Source organism: Amphiura filiformis, chromosome 3 (genome assembly GCF_039555335.1).
Source record: "Amphiura filiformis chromosome 3, Afil_fr2py, whole genome shotgun sequence".
Lineage (NCBI taxonomy): Eukaryota > Metazoa > Echinodermata > Ophiuroidea > Amphilepidida > Amphiuridae > Amphiura > Amphiura filiformis.
In genome coordinates, this window is record NC_092630.1 from 39,546,418 (window position 1) to 39,566,932 (window position 20,515).

The window sequence follows — 20,515 nt, forward strand, 5'->3', positions numbered from 1 at the left end:
ACTATAGCATTATTCATTATATTTCGGTACTAGGAATGTCAGCCTTTGATAAATACTATATCACTGCACGGGAGAACCGAAAAGGCAATGTTTTGTAACTTATAACGTAAGTTTTTCAGTCATATTATTCAATAAATAAGTCTTTTAAAATAGTGAAACAGCAAACGAAATAACAAAACAGAGATTAATGTGAACTTAAGGTCATTGTCAAGTTTATTTTCTGGTCTGTACAGGGTAAGAATTAAATTTATGTTCAGAACATCATACTAATTCATGAATTCACTTTCCCAATGGACTACCAAAACATGCCACCTTCAATGTACAGCTGTAAATTTCTCCCAAATATGTTTCACTTACCATTTCATGTTTGCTCAAGCTTGACCAGCACATGGTGAAGAATTTATAGAATCCATTTTCAACATGTATGTTCCTCAAAATGACAATTTCATGTCAATATTCCCAGCAGCAGCTTCCTAAATGTCCAACTTTCATGAATTGATCAGAGATGTTATCATAGCATGTTCTGACCTTTATGACAATGTGCTTGGCCAAGCCTCCCAATTGCCATATCAACTCCCAACCACACTCATTGGGAGATGGCTTCTTCCCAAATGCAGGATAGGATGTTTTTTTCCATCTCATTCCTTGCACTGGCTGACCTATTCTTCAATACCATCTAGTGCAGAGAATAAGAACTATGCCTCAATATGATGATAATATGCACACATGTTCCAGATAATGATGCAATATTGCACACATCATTGCACATGCATGGCATGCTATGTCTTGAAATACCCTCCACTCAAGCATGCAAGCATTAACCAATGAGGAGTTAACATGTTGGCAATTTAGAAAGGGTTGCCATTTCATGCCTTTCTGCACACATTGGGGTGCTATGGATTAAATGCTCTGTGGAAACACAGTGACTTTTTTATTGCTTGCACTGCCTTGGGCTGTATTGAGGTGTAATAATTGGAAATCATGATTTGGGGTTATGTTTTGGAGTATATACATTGAACATATACAGCTGAAATTTGACTGTGGATATTTAAACTTTCTTGAACAAAGTGAGTACAAATTGGGGATCATATTTTTCAGACATGGAATAAGGACTTTTAATGCAAGTTGAAAGTGGTAGGTATACAGGAATTTTTATAACTGGTGTAGTTATCATGTTTTGAAATATACACTGTTTGACAGCTCTCTCCGTGCCTGTTTGAATGCCTGGTAATACCATGTACCCATACACTAGGTATGGGTACATGAGACCAGGTATAAATTAAATTAAAAATTTAAGCTTACACTTTACTTGTCTTTTCATGTTTTTCAGCAGCCATGATCACTGATCAGTACCATGGCAGCACTAAAAAAAGTAATATATTCAGATTTCCTTTTACAAATAAATTAAGCGTACAGCTAGCCAGGCGGCGGATGACATGATCGAGCCGGCAACTTGTGAAACCGCCTGGCCGTATGGCATTTTTATACCTGATCTCATGTAGCATGATTTGGCGAGTATATATCCATGATATCAGCAATAGCGAATAAATGGTTGTTTTTTACTCTGTTCAAAATGTCACATATCCACCAAATACAGCCCCCGAAATGGTCTACTTTTAGCGTGCCTTAACTCCGAAACAGTTTAGTCAAAGTTAAAAATGCGATCCCCAAGGCTTTGCTACCCTGAGTAAAGATAGTCACTTGTGCTGAGCATCAAATTGGTCACTTATCGCTCACTGTTCAAAATGTGACATCTACACCAATTACAGTCCTCGAAACTGTCTACTTTTTAGCCGACCTCAATTCCGAAACATTTAGTGATAGTTAAAAATGCGATCCCCAACCCGTTGGTTACCTTTGGACGAATTTGTAGAGATCTCCGCGGAGTCTCCGAGGCCGTGTCTGAAATTCCCCGGTACAAACATCGAAAATGTCGCAATTCTCAGTTCCGTGATGATACTATATCCGCATCGCTGTTTTCATACATGAATATATGCATATCTCTGACCCTGTAAGGTCAAAAACGTGGCGTTGATTTCAACCAATCCGATCCACCGCTTAATAAGCAGCTTGATACTGACGCCATATCCGAAGTTGACCAGGAGGCAGGAGCTACCATTTTGGTAAACTGAACTCGACTTGTGTGTTCTTTTGGTTCACATAAATCGAACAAAATTTTCAATAACGGGTAATAGTAGGATTTCGATTTTTTATTAATGAAGTTCCTTGTAGTTTTGAGGAATGACAAAGTTGTTTTTGGAAACTTAGATGTTTGTTTCAACTGATGATGTAGGATCGCAAGGTGAGTGAATTCGTGAAGAGATTTGCTTGTTTGAGTGATAGTAGGATACGGGATGTAGGCTAGTCCTCTGTGTTTGACCGGCTCCGACGTCTCAATTCACGACGTCTCAAGTCGTACCTGCTTACCAGACAGCAATACTTCGTATTGCTGTATGGAACCAGATATAAGGCTTTGCTTACCTTTGGACAAATTTGTTGTAATTTCCGCTAGCTCCGCGTTGAAAAATGTCCGGTACTTGCCCGGTACAAACATAGTCATAGAAATGGCCACTTTGATTCAGTCCTGGTAATGAATATGTCTTCCGTACATGTAATCCAATGGATCCAACGTGGGCATCACAATGATAGTCTCCTACACAACCAGATTGTGTCGGCCTGACGCTCGTCGATCAGCATGAGCTCTTACCTGCGTAAAAGTCTGTTCGACAACGGTGATTGTGAATCAGGATGATTGACAGCGCCGTATATGGTTCATTGGGCGGAGCCATTATGCCCATATTAGGCTGTTATTAGTGCACACGTCACGCTATATTACGGCATGGCAGCAGACAGGTCTGACCTTGACTGTTCGTCACATAGACAGACCGTGACCTGGTACACGTACAAAGCAGGGGATATGCGACTGCGAGCCGCCATTTTGACACGTGGTACCGGTATCTACTCTTCAGAAAAATTACTTTTGTTGACGTTTTATATCAAACAATTTTCGATAACGGATTTCTACTAGGATTTCAATTTTTTATTAATAAATAAATTTTTAGGTGCATGTAGTTTTGAGGAATAATACACATGTCACTTGTATGACCCACCCTAGGACCCCCGGGGGATGTGCGTCATGGTTGGGTCATTTACCAACCAATTAGTGACGCAGGGTACGGTCATTTACTCAATATGTGCGGACAACATACCCCGAGGGGTGCGTCAGTGTCAGTCACTTTACCTAGGTGCGTCAATGGTTAGGCGCATCAGTGTCAGTCAAAATACCTAAATGCCTAAAATGGTGAGTGAAATTTGCGTCATGAGGACAGTCATAATCCTTAACATGTGCGTCACAATTTTGACCAGGGGCTCAGTCATTGTCGGCAAATGTCAGTCATTGTTTAGACGCACATGTGGGTCACGGTATAGTTAAATCCGACGCACCTATGTAAAGTGACTCACCACTCCCGGGGGTCATAGGGTGGGTCATACAACTGACATGTGTATAACACGGGATGTTTTGAGTTTTATTTCAACTGGTGGTGTAGGAAGGTGAGTGAATTCGTGAATGAGGCCGGGGAATGAGATTTTCTTGTTTCAACGATCCGATAGTAGGATACGAAAGGTAGGCTAAAAATGTCTAATGACGTCATTCATTCGCCATGTTTACATGAAAACATTAGCTGCTGCGAGGTCAGTGTCGTTCAATTCATTACCTAAATTCCTTTCAGGATATTCTGATTTCACTTATTTATTTATGTGTACGGACGTGCTCCATACAAACTCAAAAGTATGAATGCAAGGTGTTATTGCTGACAATAGAAACATTGTTGCAACGTCATTAAAAACAGGTATGTACTACAGATGTTCTTTCGCTGAAACGTGATACAGGCTAGTAAGGCAGTCTGTGGCATTTTCCAATATATTCGGTTAGTTTTGTGGGGTTCATTATCGAATCCCAACGGTTTTAGCTTGTATTTATATTATTTATCAACATTCTCTTGGTCGGGCTGACGTCACAAAGGGGAAATAGCCTTGTAAAACCAGTGTGCGCATGTGCAGCGCATGTGCAGTTCCCCTTTGTCGAGGTGGTTGCTATGCGCGCGCTTGGGCAAAGGGGACGAAGGGGACAATGTTCCCGGATGTCCGACCGAGTGAATAGGCCTATTTGTTTGTGATATTTCATCAAGCGTTTTAAAATTTCAAAATAATCCCATTCAATTACACGGTTGACGATGAAAATTTACTGAATTTAGAGAATGCAATGCGGCCACCACCTGCTGCTAGCCGTCCAGCGCGTATTATTTTGCACAAGGTCCAATCACGTATCATACGCGATGGTTAAAGCTGAATTTATACTCGATCGCTTTTGCAGAAAAGCGATTTTTACGCATGCTCAATGTTTACTTACATTTCCAGAGCGTCAAGCCGATCAATCGATTCAAATCGCTGAGGCAAAGAAGACGTCGCTTTTGCAAGTTGAAGAAATCTCAACTTCCCTGCGATATCGCTTGACACATGAATGCGTCAACCAATCATATACAGCCATCTGGATCTATTATTTTGCAATTTACCTTTTTTGATTATTAAATTTTGGTGATGAATTAAAGCAATAATTATTGACAGCAACTGATGTTTTAAAAATGTATTTTGTGGTATTTAGAATATTTTTATTGTCGTCCTCGTCTGCAATCGCTATCGCCGTGATATAGGTATGCCAGGCAAACCTTAATTAACACATTTGTTAATTGACCAAATTCACCTAGAACACAATACATATTTTACATAGAAATTTAAAAGAACAGGTAGGTCAAGGAAACCTGCATAAATATGTTTTCTATACTTCACTTGATGGCCCTTGACCCAAATATATGATTTTTTATGGTGATGAGACAATCGCACATGGGATTTTAGAGGGATTTTGATAGCAGTTCCATTAAAAAAAGCTGCCATCATAATGAGACTAAGATCTAGAAACACCCCCGAAATGCCGTTTTGGGGAATTTTGCCAGTAGAATCTTTTTGATGAAAGTCAATCTTTGACAAGATACGGAAAGTGTTATGACAAAAAGGTTTTCAGTTTTGTCTTTCTTTACTCAAGGGCTTTAATTTGATATATAAAATGGTGCAGTTTGATGGCAAATTTGAATTCACCTGGCATACCTATGTGATAAGGATACATGCAAAAGCGACGGGCGATGCATCACAAAATTCGGCGATTGCCCATTGCTTTTCAAAAGCGTTTAATCGCAATCACTCGGCGATCGAGTATAAATTCAGCTTAAGCTGTCAAAGGAACCTTGGAAAAGATGAATGAACTCATCATGCTCATCATTTACCCCGGTACTACAGTAAAAAAACCTGGTTTTATTCAGAGTTCACCGATCGAATGCTTGCTAACATGTCCCATGGATGTCAGCTCATGTGTACACACGTCGAGCGCGATGCTCCGTGCAGTATGAGTATAACATGTAATACGATCGACGAGCGATGCACGCATTGTACTAGGCACTGGAATGAAATTGCAATTTTCTTTGTTTCCCCTCATTTGTTTGGCTCGAAATTTGAAGGGGATAATGTGATCAGTGAAAACTAGCATTTAAATAGGAATCTGTTCTTTATGCAAATCACACATTTATATGGCTTAAGTATTTCTTGGCCAAGCTGGAACATGCGCGTTGCGTCCATGCAGCGTACTAAGCGTGTACCGGTACCATGGTCTTAGGCAGGACTTGAAGGTTTGGGTGTGTAAATTCAAAAAACTGGGTGTGTAAATTTAAGATTTGTGTACAAAGTATAGGCCATGTGGGCAAAAACTGGGTGTGTATAAACAAATTTGGGTGTGTAAAACACTCCCTACATGGCTGGCTGCCTAAACCCTTGACCGGTACGCAATGTAAGGCGCGTGTATGCTTTCTTCTTTACCGCTCTAAACGGCGCTATATTCGCGTGTGTTTAAATCACTTTGTTGCCCAAAACATTAACATTATTGGGATGCACAAAAACTCCCAGTTGTGCATCTGATTGTACGGTAACGCAGAGCCATTCAAGTCCAGTGGGAGCCCTGATGTACGTACAATGCTTTGACCTTGAAATGACCCTTTTTATTATGTAGGTATGTGAGTCTTTTTTCATGGATTATACCAACTGCCACTGGTGACACGTCAATGACCTGACCCCTGGGACCCTGATTGTAAAACAACTCACATGTTTAACAAATTCCATCTTGTATTTTTCATCAATTTGCAGGTCAATGAACTCAACACATTCATCAGCTCTGGAGATCAGTGTTTTAGACAAATACCTGATAATCCACTATGGAACCAGTGAAGCAAGTGAGTGCAACACAGATTTATGAGGTTTCAAATTATGAGGTTTCTATTGTTTTTACCTTCTGTCTTTTGCATGTACACCAATTTCATAAAAGTCAATATTAGACTGGTTGGATTAGGATGTTGTTTGATTTTTGTCAAAGAAACAGTTTGGAATTGGTAGCAACATGGAAACTACAAGTCTCATACTTCCATGTTATAGGTAGCAAAAACAACTTCCAACACAAGTGTACTACAGATATCCATTTCTAGAATTGGCATTTTTCTTCTATTGAGCTAATTGTGCACATATTTAAACTAGTAAATACCATATTCTCTCTCTATTAAAGCTTTCCACTAAAAACATAAAGTCCCACATACGTAATTAAATACTGATAATTCCATGAAGGCACTAGACTGCAGACATACCATTACCACATTGACTGCTTAAAACTCACAATTGTGACCATCCAGCACAACTGAGCCCGGATGTCGCCAGTGCCACTATTGAGATATGCTCCATTGAACTTAACAATAAACAATAGGAAACAAAGGATTTATTGACTGATTTATTGATTTTTCACTACTTAAATGTCAAGTACTATAGACGTGGTATACATCATTTTAAAGCTAATTTCAAGCAGAATATTTTGGTTGAATATCTCAAAAATGATGATTGGCGACTTCAGGGCTCAGTTGTGCTGGATGGTCACAATTATATTCACAACTCATCTAGTAAAAGGAAACTGCTATACTTTTGATGCATGAAAAAAATCAACAGCTTATATCAAAATGCATTTTCTCAGTGTGTGCACCGATTACCCTTGATATTTGACATTGTTTTTGCATTGCCCATCCTCTTTATGTGTGGAGCACTGTACTCCCGGATGGTAGTCTTTGGTAGTAACAATGTTTTTGCACTGGAAATTATAATTGTACAAATTGCCTTCCATAAACACCTCTTTTGGAAAATGTGACATCCCCAGGGTGTTGATTTGAAAAAATTAAAACAAAGCTGTGTTGTGGCTTGTACTTCTACCATAGTTATTCAATTTTTAAAACAGACACTAACACAGTGCAAAAAAAATAAAGACTGAAGCTTTGAAACAATATGGGGCCGGAAAATACAGTTTGGCTAATAGTGTAGGAAATGAATATGATACCTTGCATTCTGATCTAAACAAGCTTAATCCTGCTGACACATGGTCTCTGTGCTACAGACCATGTAACTAGCTTTATGGCTCAATGTCGCGCCTTCGAATTCTACGATTTATTTTCAGATGATAAGTGTTGTGTAACTACTGATGATATTTTTCAACACTTTGATGAAGCTTCTGTCTTTCTATTAATTATTTGTTTGACTTTATTTTCCATGCATCAGTTTGTTGTTGAAGGCCCATCAGGTGAAGAAATGTCTTCATTTCAACCAGGGATACACCCAACATCTCTCGAATTCAATTTTGCTCAGCAACCCATTATTCAGCCATCTCCTGTTCAAAATGTTATCAGCATCCTGGAAAAATATCTTGAAGAAAAAGACGACAAAGTATCGCAATCAAGGCATGAAGTACATGTAGAAAAGACTAGCTTTGGAAATAATATCAAAGACTTGGATGAATCCAGTGCAGATGGACAAGTGGAGAACCAAGACAGTTTGTTAGCAGGAAACAAGTCGGACATAGAAAGAACTTCATCATCAGTAGAAAGTGATACCAATGCAAACTTTAAGTATGTAATGGTTGACAAGAATGGAGCCCCAGACTGGTCCAAAGTCTTGCACCTAGATAAGAATATAATACAGGAAGTGTGTAAGAAACATGGTGTTAACTTGGATGGGATGACATCTGGAAAAGCTGAAGGAAAAAGTGGCAAAAAACCAAAGAAGAAAAAGAAGTCAAAGAAATCAAAGACGGAAAAAAAATCAGGTTAGGAACAGTGCATTTAAAAGAGTGTCAGTGTGAGAGGGTGTGCAGTGGACTGAAGGAATTGTGGTTATCACACATGCATATCAGTGGGTCATAAAATGGATCAATGAATCACATCCAATTAGGCATTTTGAGCAATTATCTGTAGCAATAAGACTCGAGCATGCGTCCATGGTAAGGCAAATAAAACTTGAGGAGTGTGTTGTCTGTGTTTGCGTACGTGTGAGGGCATTCGTATCCGCATTCAAACTGGAGTTTTAAATATTTACACACATGCCAACTGTCGAGCCTGACCACACTGTGGAGCTCCACGATTGTGTTAGCTTCAAAAACAGTGGCTTTTAGCCATAGAGGTGGGTATAGCACCCCTCATTTTGTGATACAAAGACCTCCACAGTAAGTCAATTATGTATTTGCTTGTGTTAAAGTCCACAGTTAGAATGTGCGTAAATAAACTTCTCACTTGAAAACTCCATACTTAGGTCTCATACAAGATGGGGTGTGTGTGCATTGGTATTTGCAGTTGAAATAAATTGCAAGTTCTATAATTATTTTTCATACTTTCTATTTTGCTTTCTTAGGGCAACAAGATAAGAATATTCCATGCACCTTGTGTGACAAAACATTCCAATCGAAAAGGCATCTAAGAGACCACATGCGATATCACACTGGCAAGAAATTGCATTGTCTTGATTGCGACTATGTAACGGTGCGTCAACAACAATTAGATTACCACATGAATACACACACTGGAAAAAGACCATTTGTTTGCGATGTTTGCAATAAAGGCTTTCGTCATCACACGGGTTTATCATGCCATAAGAAAACACACCGTGGACATACAGGAGCAGTTTCTTGTGACGTTTGCAAGATGGAATTTGAGCAGCCACACCAACTTGACCGCCACATGCAGACTCATAAAGAGGAGCGGCCTCATCAGTGTGGTTTTTGTACAAATAATTTTAAAAGGGCTATGGACCTACGCCAGCACATCAAATTCTATCACAGTGGTAAGGGTAATATTTTTGTTAAGAGCAGAGTATGACAGTTGAATAAGAAAGAGATTTTAGCTTTGATATTTTCCTGTAGTATAAACTATATTGCAGACCTGCCAACTGTACCTCATTTTGAGGGACTGTCCCTCATTTGGGGTTTTCCAAAGTGAAAAAGAGGGACAGTCCTGCTTTCTGAACATTTCAGTGATGGTAAATTTAAATGTAAGAACAGCGGAAAATGATGCTAATTTCACTTTAAAATTTTGCTGTAGCATTCTCTTTAGTCTATCATGATAAATTTAGACCTGCAAAACTTTCCCTGGATTCTGAAATGATTGCACACCTCAAGTCTTTGAATTTGTCAGTACTTGGCTTGCTTTGGTAGGTTGACAGGTCTGATATTGTAACATGTCCCCCATTTTCAGTTGATAAAGAGATAATAAAAACATGTTTTTACCAATTATTATGCCACTTAACACTTTTATTGAAATAATTTTCCTTCTTTCAGTTCTTTCTGTTGGTTGTGACCCTTGTGCAACATCTCTCCTCAGCATTCAGCAGCTAATGTGTTATGTAATATCCCTAACATTGATTGACCAAACAATCATATGTTTAAATCAGTTGACTTGTTACTTAATTTTCCTATGGAAACAGTTTTGTAGGGGAAATAAATAATAATAATAAATAAATGTTGGTATTTATACAGCGCCTTTCACATGTGAACATGTACCAAAGCGCTTTACATTTATTCCGCCGTCATTAGAATATGTCAGCTGCCATACAATGCCCAAGGCATGCTCATACCTTTGGGCGGCGCTCAATGGACAGTATTCATAACAGCTCCCCATTTCACACCTGGGTGGAGAGGAGTAATCGAGATAGAGTGCCTTACTCAAGGGCACAACACGATGGCGTCGCCGGGGCTCGAACCCGCAACCTTCTGATTATGAGTCCTAGCCCGTTCCGCTCGGCCACCCGTTCTACATGTAATTACGAGTAAAGAGACTGACAGATTGTATTGTGATAATTACTTATCTGGGTTGGTGCAGCTGAAAGGAGTTGTGTCTGATTGTCATACAAAAGTATGTAAGTAGGAAAAATTAAAAACTTAAAATATTACATGTTTGTGTTTCAGAAATAGCGGATAAGGTTGACCAGATTGTACCTAAGGAATCTACTCCACCTGAGCCTGAGGGTGATTTCAAGTGCAGACAGTGTGATCGATCATTTAAAACTACACAAGGCCTGGAGCAACACAAAAGACGAACACACAATAGTGATGTGAAGAGGAAAAACTTGTTAGTGAAGTGCAGAGATGGTGAACAGAAATACGCTTGTCAACGATGTCAGAAACAATTTAACTCTCGAAAAGCACTAATAAATCACAGGGTCAGAACCAATTTGATATTTTCGTCTTATAAATCCCTCTCCTTGTTTCTCTTGCAAAGAAGGAGTGGAAATAGCATGGTGTAATCTCTACATTACTCCCAATAATAGTGTCATTTAACATTTCCATATTTAGTAAGGGCCAGAAACATGCATTATTAGGGCATTTTTCGTAAGCTGTGACAATCAAGCCCAGAGATTTGTACAAAGGCCAATTTCATGTTGTACATTCAAAGCTTTGGAAAACACACATTTTCCAATCTCTTTTTTAATCAATTATTAAAATTAACATACCATATTAAAATTATGAGCAAACTAATACTCAAGATTTTGAGTACTTAGACTTGTTCCAAGTCTTTGAATTTTGTTACTGCAATTGTAAGAAAACATGCCCAATATTGCATGTTTTGGACTCATTTTCCCTCAAATTGCGAAATTAATCAAATTTGCATTTATTGCCAGTTAGAACTAAATTGTTAGGATTTAAATATGTTTCATCTGTTTAATCCAAAAAATTAGTGCTGTATTTTCTGAAATAGATATCCCTGCGATATCATGAAAAGAAAATTGAAAATTATAAATGCTGCCTTATAACTTAGCGAAGGATAAGGCTCTGAGTGAGTCCCGGGAATTAGAGTCCCGCCCAATAATCCTATTTTTTTTAATTTATTTATTTATTTATTTTTTCAAAGTTTTTCCCGGTTTTGTAGTGTCTCTGGACCTAGACCTAAATGCTAGGATCATGGTTGACCTAAAAAAAATTGAATTTTGCAAATTCAATGCATTTTGATATCATTAATAGAGTATGACATGAAATCTATGTATCAATTTTCAGATTAAAAACACAAAACAATGTGCAAAATTCAATTTTTTTTTTAGGTCAATCATGATCCTAGCATTTAGGTCTAGGTCCAGAGACACTATAAAACCGAAAAAACTTTGAAAAAAAATTTAAAATTTTTTTTTTTTTTTGCAATTTCGGTACCGGGTGCAATTTGGTACCCGGTACCCGCCGAGAAAAAGTTCGGTACCCGGGAGCCAAATTTCCCGAAAATGAGAGCCTTAGCGAAGGATAAGTCTATCGAAGTCTCATATTAGTGGTTTTTTTGCCAGAATAAGTGTCAATGAGGAAGAAAATTGCAGTAATTTACTGATCTACTTGTTGAAATTTAATGTGATTAATTGTCAAGTTTTAACATTGTGTTTTTATTTGTTAAAATAATTCTAAATTTTCTGTACTGTGTTTTATCCCATGAACAGTTTACACATACAACAGTACGTCCGTACACATGTACCATATGTGGGCGCTCATTTAAACGTCAGTGGGAACTACATAAACACAAGATGACCCATACTCAACAGCCATCAGTGCCATGTACTCAGTGTGATGCACAATTCCCTGGTAGAGGTAATCTAAGAAGACATATGATGCGTATGCACAGTGACAGCAAAAAGACAAGTGAGTAATAGTAGCAGGGTCAGATTTAAGCAGTGGTCCTGCTCCAGTGGATTTTGTATTGGGTCAGTAAATATTCAACAACGTTGGCCTGGTGGGCTAGTAGATTTTTGAGATGATATCAGACAAGACTATAATAAAATTTGTTGGAGGACATTTGGACTGTTCCTGGTTTACCTCTGTGTAATTCATATACAAGTTTTTTATATAGGCCCTACCCACTCCCTAGGTGCCAGAAGGTGCAGCTATATGAAATGGCCAGTGTGGTATGTTTGCAATCCCATCAATAATAAACACAGCCATCCTGACAGCACACGCCATGTACAATTCACCTTGGCCTGGGGCAGATATAGAAGGGCAGCAACAACACCACTTGCACTACATTCCAGATGTTAAATCTTCATCATATGCAAAATATTGGGAAAAAAGAATTGGCTGATTATAGGGCCCATTGAGGGTGCTTTAACCTCCATTTTAGTAACAAAAATGCAATTTTTTTTATTAATGATCGATGCTATTTTTCTGAAATTTTCAGAGTATGTAGAAAAATGCCCTGGCTTTATGTCCTATTTTTCTCATGGTTCCTTATATTTGTTTGTAATAAAATTTGTTTTGCAGCCCTGAAGCCATACAGATGTGAAATATGTCTACGTGCTTACGCTCGCAAACCAGAGTTAGCAGAGCACCAGAACATCCATACAGGTGATCGTCCTTACATGTGTGACACATGCGGGAAAACCTTCAGCTTCAGATCTGCGCTTGCATGTCATAAAAAGCTGCATGAAGTAGAGGCGCCATACTGTGTGATCTTTGTGGCAAGAGATTTGGGAGCAGGATACTAATGCAAGAGCATAGAGTGATGCATACGGGAGAGAAACGTTTTTCTTGTCAGTATTGTGGCACCAAATATAAATATCCGTAAGTAGAGGGAGCTGAGGGTCAATTTCAAAAATCAAGGTATCCTGGTCCCGACCGTGTTCTTTTTTTTTTTTTTTTTTTTTTTTTTTATTTGTAATGTGCTAGTAAAACAGTGGTTAGTATAAATTTAAAGAAAGAAAATGTAATGAAAATGAACAGTATAACATGCAGAACCATCTTAAGAGTTAAACCAGTTAAGTGCTGTGTGTTTTGATTTATTTACCAGTCTTTAAATTGTCAGTTTCAAGTGAAAATCCGACCTACCGACCCAACTGTTTCAGAAGCCTCTATGGACAAACAAACTTTTTTTTGGCCTAATGACTGCAAGGATGTTTTCTTTAATTGGAGATATCAGTGATGGCGAATGATGCAGATATCACCAAGTTATGAAACAAAAACCGATAGGTGGGACAGATTCAAAAATTGCAATTTTCGCTTCAGTGGACACAAATGTTAAACCTAGCAGGGCCTATTGATTTGCTTCACAAACAAGTAAGCAATATGGAAATCAGTAATAACACCTTACACATTGCTTACCATTGAATTGATGTGGACTTGAAAATGCAACAGTCAGATTGTGAGTCAATTTTGGTGTTTTCGTCACAATTTTGAACCATTTTCAAAGAACGAGGGCTCAAATTAAAACATCCTTGCAATCATTATGGTTTATCTTTATTTTTTAAATTAATTTTGGCTGTAAGGCCATGATTCATGAACTGCAGCCTTATTTATTGTGCTGGCTGTATGCCTGTGTTGTCATTGGTGTGTCTGGACGTGGGGGTTCGCAGGTTTTTGCTGCAGGTGGGAAAAACACGGTTTTAACCACGGTTTTAACCACATGGCAAAAACCATTTCTGCCAGCAAAAATGGCAAAAACTAAAAAAGTGATTCATAGTTCATTTTTTTCATCTCAAAAAAAATTATTAAGTTACAAAAACAATTTCCTGAGTGTAACAAGGTCAGATTTTGTAATTATAAGTAACATTTTAAGAAATTAAAGGCATGAGTGCATTTAACCGAAATGTGGCATATATCAAATTCAAAACTTTTTCATTTTAAGGACTTAAGGGATCTAAAATGAGCGCTTATTGCTTTTCGACAGTATTTTTTGTGGGACATGAGAGCACCTCAGACCTATCGAATTGCATTCTGAATACTGAAGCATGTCTTTCTGATATCAAATAATTTTCATTTTTGAAAATCACAATATAATACAAATTTTATGACAAATTATAAAATTTGATATTTTTCAAATTTTTGATATATAACAGTCCTCGGTAAATTATATAAATCTAATGATATATTCTTAAAGTGTATGTAGCAGGGAGGAAAAGTCGACGGTCAATTGAAAATTTTGACCTTTCATATTGAAGATATGGATTTTTTTCCCAAAAAGACCTAATTTTTTTTGGTGTTTTGGGAAAAAATCCATATCTTCAATACGTAAAGGTCAAAATTTTCAATTGATCGTCGGCTTTTCATCCCACCTACATACACTTTAAGTATAAATCATCAGATTTATAAAGTTTACTTCAAGTACTGTTAAATATCAAAATATAAATTTTAATGATTTGCCATAAAATGTGTATTAAATTGCTAATTTCAAAAATCAAAATTATTTGATATCAGAATGATATTCTTCGTATTCAGAATGCAATTCGATATGTCTGATGTGCTCTAATGTCCCAAAATAAATACTGTCCAAACGTTCATACCCCAGCCCTTAATGAGACAACAAATATGTTGAATGATTCATTATAAGTTGTGTGCTAAATGAGCTTTCTGTGTTACTTTGTAATATTTGAGTGACTATATGTGAGTTTTTGCCAGTTTTTTTGCCAGTTTAAACCAGGCAAAAACAGGTTTTTACCAGTTTTTGCCACAGGTAACGGCAAAAACCGAACCCTGTCTGGACTGGAGCATCCAGCATGTGAATTACAAGCTGTACTTCACACCTCTCCTGCAGTGGTAACTAACCGGATAAATTAGAGAGCAAGTGGGATATAAGCAAATCATTGAGAAAAGTAAACTTTTGGCAATGCACATTGCACTCATTAAAAATGAGTCCAGGGACCTTATTAGCAATAAGGGGTCCAGGGAGTGAAGCTCTTGAGCTTTGATGGTTGGGGAGGGGGCAAAAAATCCATCCCAAGGGAAGTATGAAAAGGAGAAATATCATTTACTTGTGCAACAACTTAGATTTTTCTTTCTTTTTGGATAATTTCAAGAAAAATTTTGATCTTTACTCTCATTTTAGTGATGTTTTACTGCTACACTAGACTTCTTCAGACTGACAATCCATCACATCTTTTATGTGGAACTGCTGTAGAGAGGGCAGGCCGAGTTGGTCAAATATTTTGTCAAGTTTAGGCATCCTCGTCTTTGTTTAGAATGTTGTTTTGTTTCCCTTTCTGCAGATCCATATGGCTTCTAAAAGAAGTAACTAGTATAGTGGTGAAATGAGCAAGATAAACCTTTTTCTTGGAATTGTACAGAAATCTCACTTGCAACTAACATTCTAGATGAACTTGATCAAAGTTTTCTGCAACAAATAAAAATTTATACATGAGCTGATTGATGGGTGGGCAAAGGTTGAAAACCTTGAGAGAAATACCCTATGCCCTTCCATTGGCAGACATCGACACTTTCTGGTGCTGCTGTGAAGTTTATTTTTATTTTTTTGTAAAAAATTGTTAAAGAAATTTAACATTATTTTCCTTTTTTTTTGAAACGGATGAAAACAGCACCCAGCATTCTATGTTAACATCGGTTTGTGTTCTTTATTTTATACATGCGACAACAAAACCCCTGGCCAGATACTTTCGATTACAAAATTATTCACTTCTTGACTCCTCTGAGGTGAGATGGTTACTGTCCAGGGTTGAAGGAACACAAAGCAGAAGTACATTGACATGCAAATTAGGCTAAAGGATAAAGTTATCCAAACAAGGATGCCAAATGAGGAGGCTATTTAAGGCCTAATAAATGTCAAATAAAATAAAAGGCCTAATAAACCACATGTCACACTTTTGTATTAATTAACAGGTCCAATTTGAGGTGGCATCTGAATAAAGCACACAAGAAGGGACCTTGTGGTGGACGCACCAACAGTAGATCTGCACAACAAAAAAGACATGAACTAATCCGAACTATCAGTAAATACCAACCACATCAGCTGGAGCGTGTTTTAACTGCAGAAGAACTAGCTGCGATACAGCACCAACTTGAAATCAGCCTTGCCCAAAAACAAGCAGAACGGCAGCAGCAGCTGGAAAGTGAGCAACCTGTTACGCAAATCCAAATTGACGCAGGAGAAGTTCATGAGTTTACAACTGGCCTGGAGCAGTATGGAAACATTATTCAGCTACCACCAAATGTTGTTGTACAGGTATGTTAATTATTATATGTGACCGTCCAGGTCGAAACGCTCGTAAAGTCGGCCCCTGGTCAAATTTGTTTTCTTCCGTGTTTAGAAAATATATATCATAAGCTTTACAATGATATATCATTTGACTTCAAACGTTGTTAAACTTTGCTCCTTCAGTAAAAGGGTACATTATTTTGGCACGACATTATTTCTTTTTGTCCACATTGCTGGTATTTGTCCACATTGCTGGCCAATTATGACCATTTGATATTTAAAAATATCAAATGGTCATAATTGGCGGTCACTTCAAATCACCCCCAACTGAACAAGGTTCAGGAATGCCCTCTCATTGTTAATTGTTGGTTAACCCACCACGTGAACAGGATGTAGCCAATTAAAGCAAACAAAGACTTAAGCATTTTACTAATGCTATACAAAAGTATAAGCTTATTATCCTCTCCAACAATAGGATTAAAGATTGGTGTTTGACTGGACTAAAATGAGAAACATGTCGGACAAATATTAGTGACATATGAGTACAACCTCTAAGCATATTTTGCACTGTAACTCGAAATGCAATTTGCCGGCTTTACGAGCGGTTTGAGATGGATGGTCACATATAGTTTAGACAGTTCATGATGGATTACCATCAACCACTGCCGTTTGATAGCTTTTACCATCCCAAAAATGCTTATGCCGCATAATATGTTACAAGCTGTACCTTGGTTAGACTAGAGTCCGAAGTTTACCGTTTTCTAAAATGCATTTTCCGTGTTGTAATCCGTGTTGTAAAATTTGTAAATCCATGCTTTATGAATAAAGCTTAAAATGTATAAACAATTATTAATGTCACAATAAAGTGTTCAATATTGGTATCAATATGCTCTGATTGGAATATTCTCACGACAATAGGCAGATTGTTACGATGTTAGGATGGATAGGGGGTTCATGCCTTGGTAATATACCTTTAATTCGCAATTTAAACAGTATTTCTGTATCATAAAAATTGACATACACAACTCAAGATTGTTTTTAACATCTGTTTCTCTTATCTTTTAACAATTTTTGTCACGTTACACACAAAAATTTAATTTTCCGTGTTGTACCTCCGATTCTGTGGTTTCTTTCTGTTTTCAGACACAGTACACATGTTCCGTACGTGCAGGGAAAAGACAGCATTTTTGTTCATTTGTACTTGCAAACAGAGCTGTCAACTCTCACGCATTGGGCGCAAGTCTTATGCATTGGCTCACTTTCTCACAGTATCACGCCACGGTAGTATAATCACACGCCTAGGTAGTAAATCTCATGCATAAAGATGTCAAATGAGTAAAATCTCACGCATCATAAAAACAATTTGTTGTCCCTCCCCCCTCACTTTTTAGATTCTCGAGCGCTGTGGCGAACTGTTCAAAATGAACATTGTAGTCGGCAAATAATAATTCTGTCCCGGTACGCCTCGGTTCGACTGTGTCTCACACCAAGCTGTACCAAAAAGTTGACAGCCCTGCTGTTTATTGCATGAAAATAAGAAAGTCATGCCAGGGTCACACGATGCTATGCCGTGTGTTCATAGAAAGTGCTGGTATTTTATGCGATTCGATGAGTCGGTCAGGACCCTGCTTCTGTTTTTACAGTGTATGCCCTACATTCAACAAAAGGGTATGAAGCAAATATTGCCTGTGATGAAACATTTACAACATTGCTAAGTTCATATTTCTTTTGTTTTTCTCACAACAGCATGTACCAATTAGGTCACAAGAAGAGCTTGGTCAAGATGTGTTGTCAGTTGCAGAGTTTGTTTTACAGACGTCAGAAGGCAGTAGAGTTCTTCAGACAGAAGATGGCAGTTTAATAATTGAGCCAATAGACTCATTACAGACTACTGCAACTATCCAATGAACTAATACCTGTGTAAGAAGGTTTTAAAAGTACTCCAAATGAATGTGCAACATATGGTAACTGGAATTATTGACCTTATTCCACAAGACTTGTGTGCGCACAAAAGCATAGTGTGATCTATGACCTTTGTTTGTATCTTGAAGGAACATTGTTATATAAGAGATAAAGAAATGTGAGTACTTAGCTGTCAGAAAGGTTCTTTTAATGCGGGTTGGAGGGATGCATGACCTAGCAGTACTTGCTCTCAAATATTGAAACAAATAAAGCTGACACACAAAAGAGTTTAAGGCACCATTAGTTGCGATGGAAAATAGTTGCCCTATTTTCCCAATATAAACTTTTGCTATGGGGATGAGGTTGTCATGTAGATAGGGAAAACTATTGGACGGTAAAACACAGATTAATGGCGCACATGGGCTACTTTGCCTTTGGGTAAATTTCACGTACAAATAGAGAGCTCTTCCTCTGACAATCCAAACAAGAATTAATGAAGGGTCTTTGCACTTCTTTGCTGGTGGGATTTTTACAGGAAGACACTTTTAGTTTGTGCCTAAAATTCCAGCTGTATCAAGAGAGGACGGAACCATTAGGCGAATCTTAATGGTAGGTTGTATTGCTTGCGATTGACCAATAAATAAAGTGGCACGATTTTTTCATGAATATTTCTGAGGTGTAATAATAATAATTCCTGGTTGCAAAATTAGGCAATAGAAACAAATTAGTTCCAACTTTTGGTCGATCCTTCATGTAATTATTTCGTGTAAGCTAACCCTAATCCTAACCCTAAACTAACCCTAACCCTAATTTCGTGTATAATTACATGAAGGAGTAACTCAACTTTTAATCAACCATCTATGCTTGGTCGATCCTTATTATTTATGAAATCAATCAATTGACCATTTATAATTGTGATAACATATAAATCTTTGCCTGTATGGATATTGAAAAGTATAAATTTAGCATTAATTCTGATTAACTTACCTTTACACTTTACACATACTTAATTTATGGGATCCCAATTTGCAAACCTTAAATGGTCTAAATATATGTGACATGATCAAGGGGAATGAGTCACATGTCGGCAATTTTCCATTAGAAGTTTTGTACATCATTTTCTGGCAGTTTACAAATGCTACATTTTGATGCAAACCCCATCAAAATCGGACATCTGTTTACCGAGTTATGAGCAATTTATGAAAACAATATAAAACAAAAGAATTTGAACACTGTTTTTGCCAACATCTCAAAAACAATATTAGCAACATCCGACTCATTCCCCTTGATCATGTCACATATGTTGTGAGTGCAGCGAGCAGGGAAATTGGCATATTAAGCCGTTTCTGTACTGTTTTCCTATTAAAGCCTTTTTATAGCATTTTATTTAAAAGGCGCCCCATGAACCCTCCCCCCAGGGCACAGCCCCTAACCATTGCAACCAGGATCAGCGCCCTAAGTAATGTACAGCTAAACTGAGGCAATTAAGCTGGTAGTTCCTTGTCCATGGTAAAATCAAGCTAGCGCAACTATTTTCACAAGAACAATTTCCAACATTTTCCAATCGCACCTTATAAGTTGCAACAGTTGCACACTTTTGAATTTATAGTTATCTGGCTTTTTGCTACATCATTTTTGTAATTTAATCAAAATTAAATGAATAACACAAAGAAAGTAAGGCAAGTTGTCTATTTGTTCTTTCTTGCTTGTGAGACTATTATAATTCAACTACTTGGAGCACAAACCAGCTAACTGCATGTGCTGCCTGGAGCACCTTTTGTTGTTAACCCTTATGTGCACCAGGCAGCCTGTGCAGTTGACCTTTTTGTGCTCCATTCAGCCGATGTTGCTTCAAACAATTATTTTTAGCTGGAAGAGGTTTAGTTACCAATTTCTCAAGATATAACATGGATACAGGCAAGAACATAAATGTGACACAATCAAGGGAAAGGAGTTGGATGTCGAGAAAATTGATTTTGAGATACTGGCAAAGGAAGTGTTAAAATTCTTTTATTTTATGTTGTTTTCAGCAATTGATAAATTGACATAACATCACAACCGAGAAAAGTCATATCATCATGGGGTTTTCAGTTTAAGCTCTCAATGAATGTCCTAGAACCTGGGTTGATGTGTAACTCATTCCCATTGATCATGTCATAAATGTTTCTCAGGAACCTCAGATTGTTAAAAAAAATTAGTACTTATGGGATTTTAAAAAATCCCGTTTTGCTAAATGAAACATAGCTAAATCCTAATCCTTT

At 37.6% G+C, this 20,515-nt stretch overlaps 1 protein-coding gene across 1 annotated transcript; it reads left to right on the forward strand.

Annotated features, from left to right (window-relative positions):
• Positions 1–26: 26 nt before the first annotated feature.
• On the forward strand, positions 27–19,932 carry LOC140148491 (uncharacterized). The gene is made up of 9 exons (XM_072170474.1): positions 27–106; positions 6,250–6,335; positions 7,693–8,236; positions 8,818–9,246; positions 10,367–10,620; positions 11,878–12,076; positions 12,692–12,991; positions 16,037–16,379; positions 18,099–19,932. Exons 2-7 carry the CDS (start codon positions 6,318–6,320, stop codon positions 12,913–12,915), a joined length of 1,668 nt encoding a protein of 555 aa, XP_072026575.1. The 5' UTR covers positions 27–106; positions 6,250–6,317; the 3' UTR covers positions 12,916–12,991; positions 16,037–16,379; positions 18,099–19,932.
• Positions 19,933–20,515: the final 583 nt, after the last annotated feature.

Coding starts and splice junctions, on each gene's coding strand:
- LOC140148491 (XM_072170474.1), top strand. Junction 9,247..10,366: donor CATCAAATTCTATCACAGTG/GTAAGGGTAATA, acceptor TTTGTGTTTCAG/AAATAGCGGATAAGGTTGAC. Junction 12,077..12,691: donor CAGTGACAGCAAAAAGACAA/GTGAGTAATAGT, acceptor TTTGTTTTGCAG/CCCTGAAGCCATACAGATGT.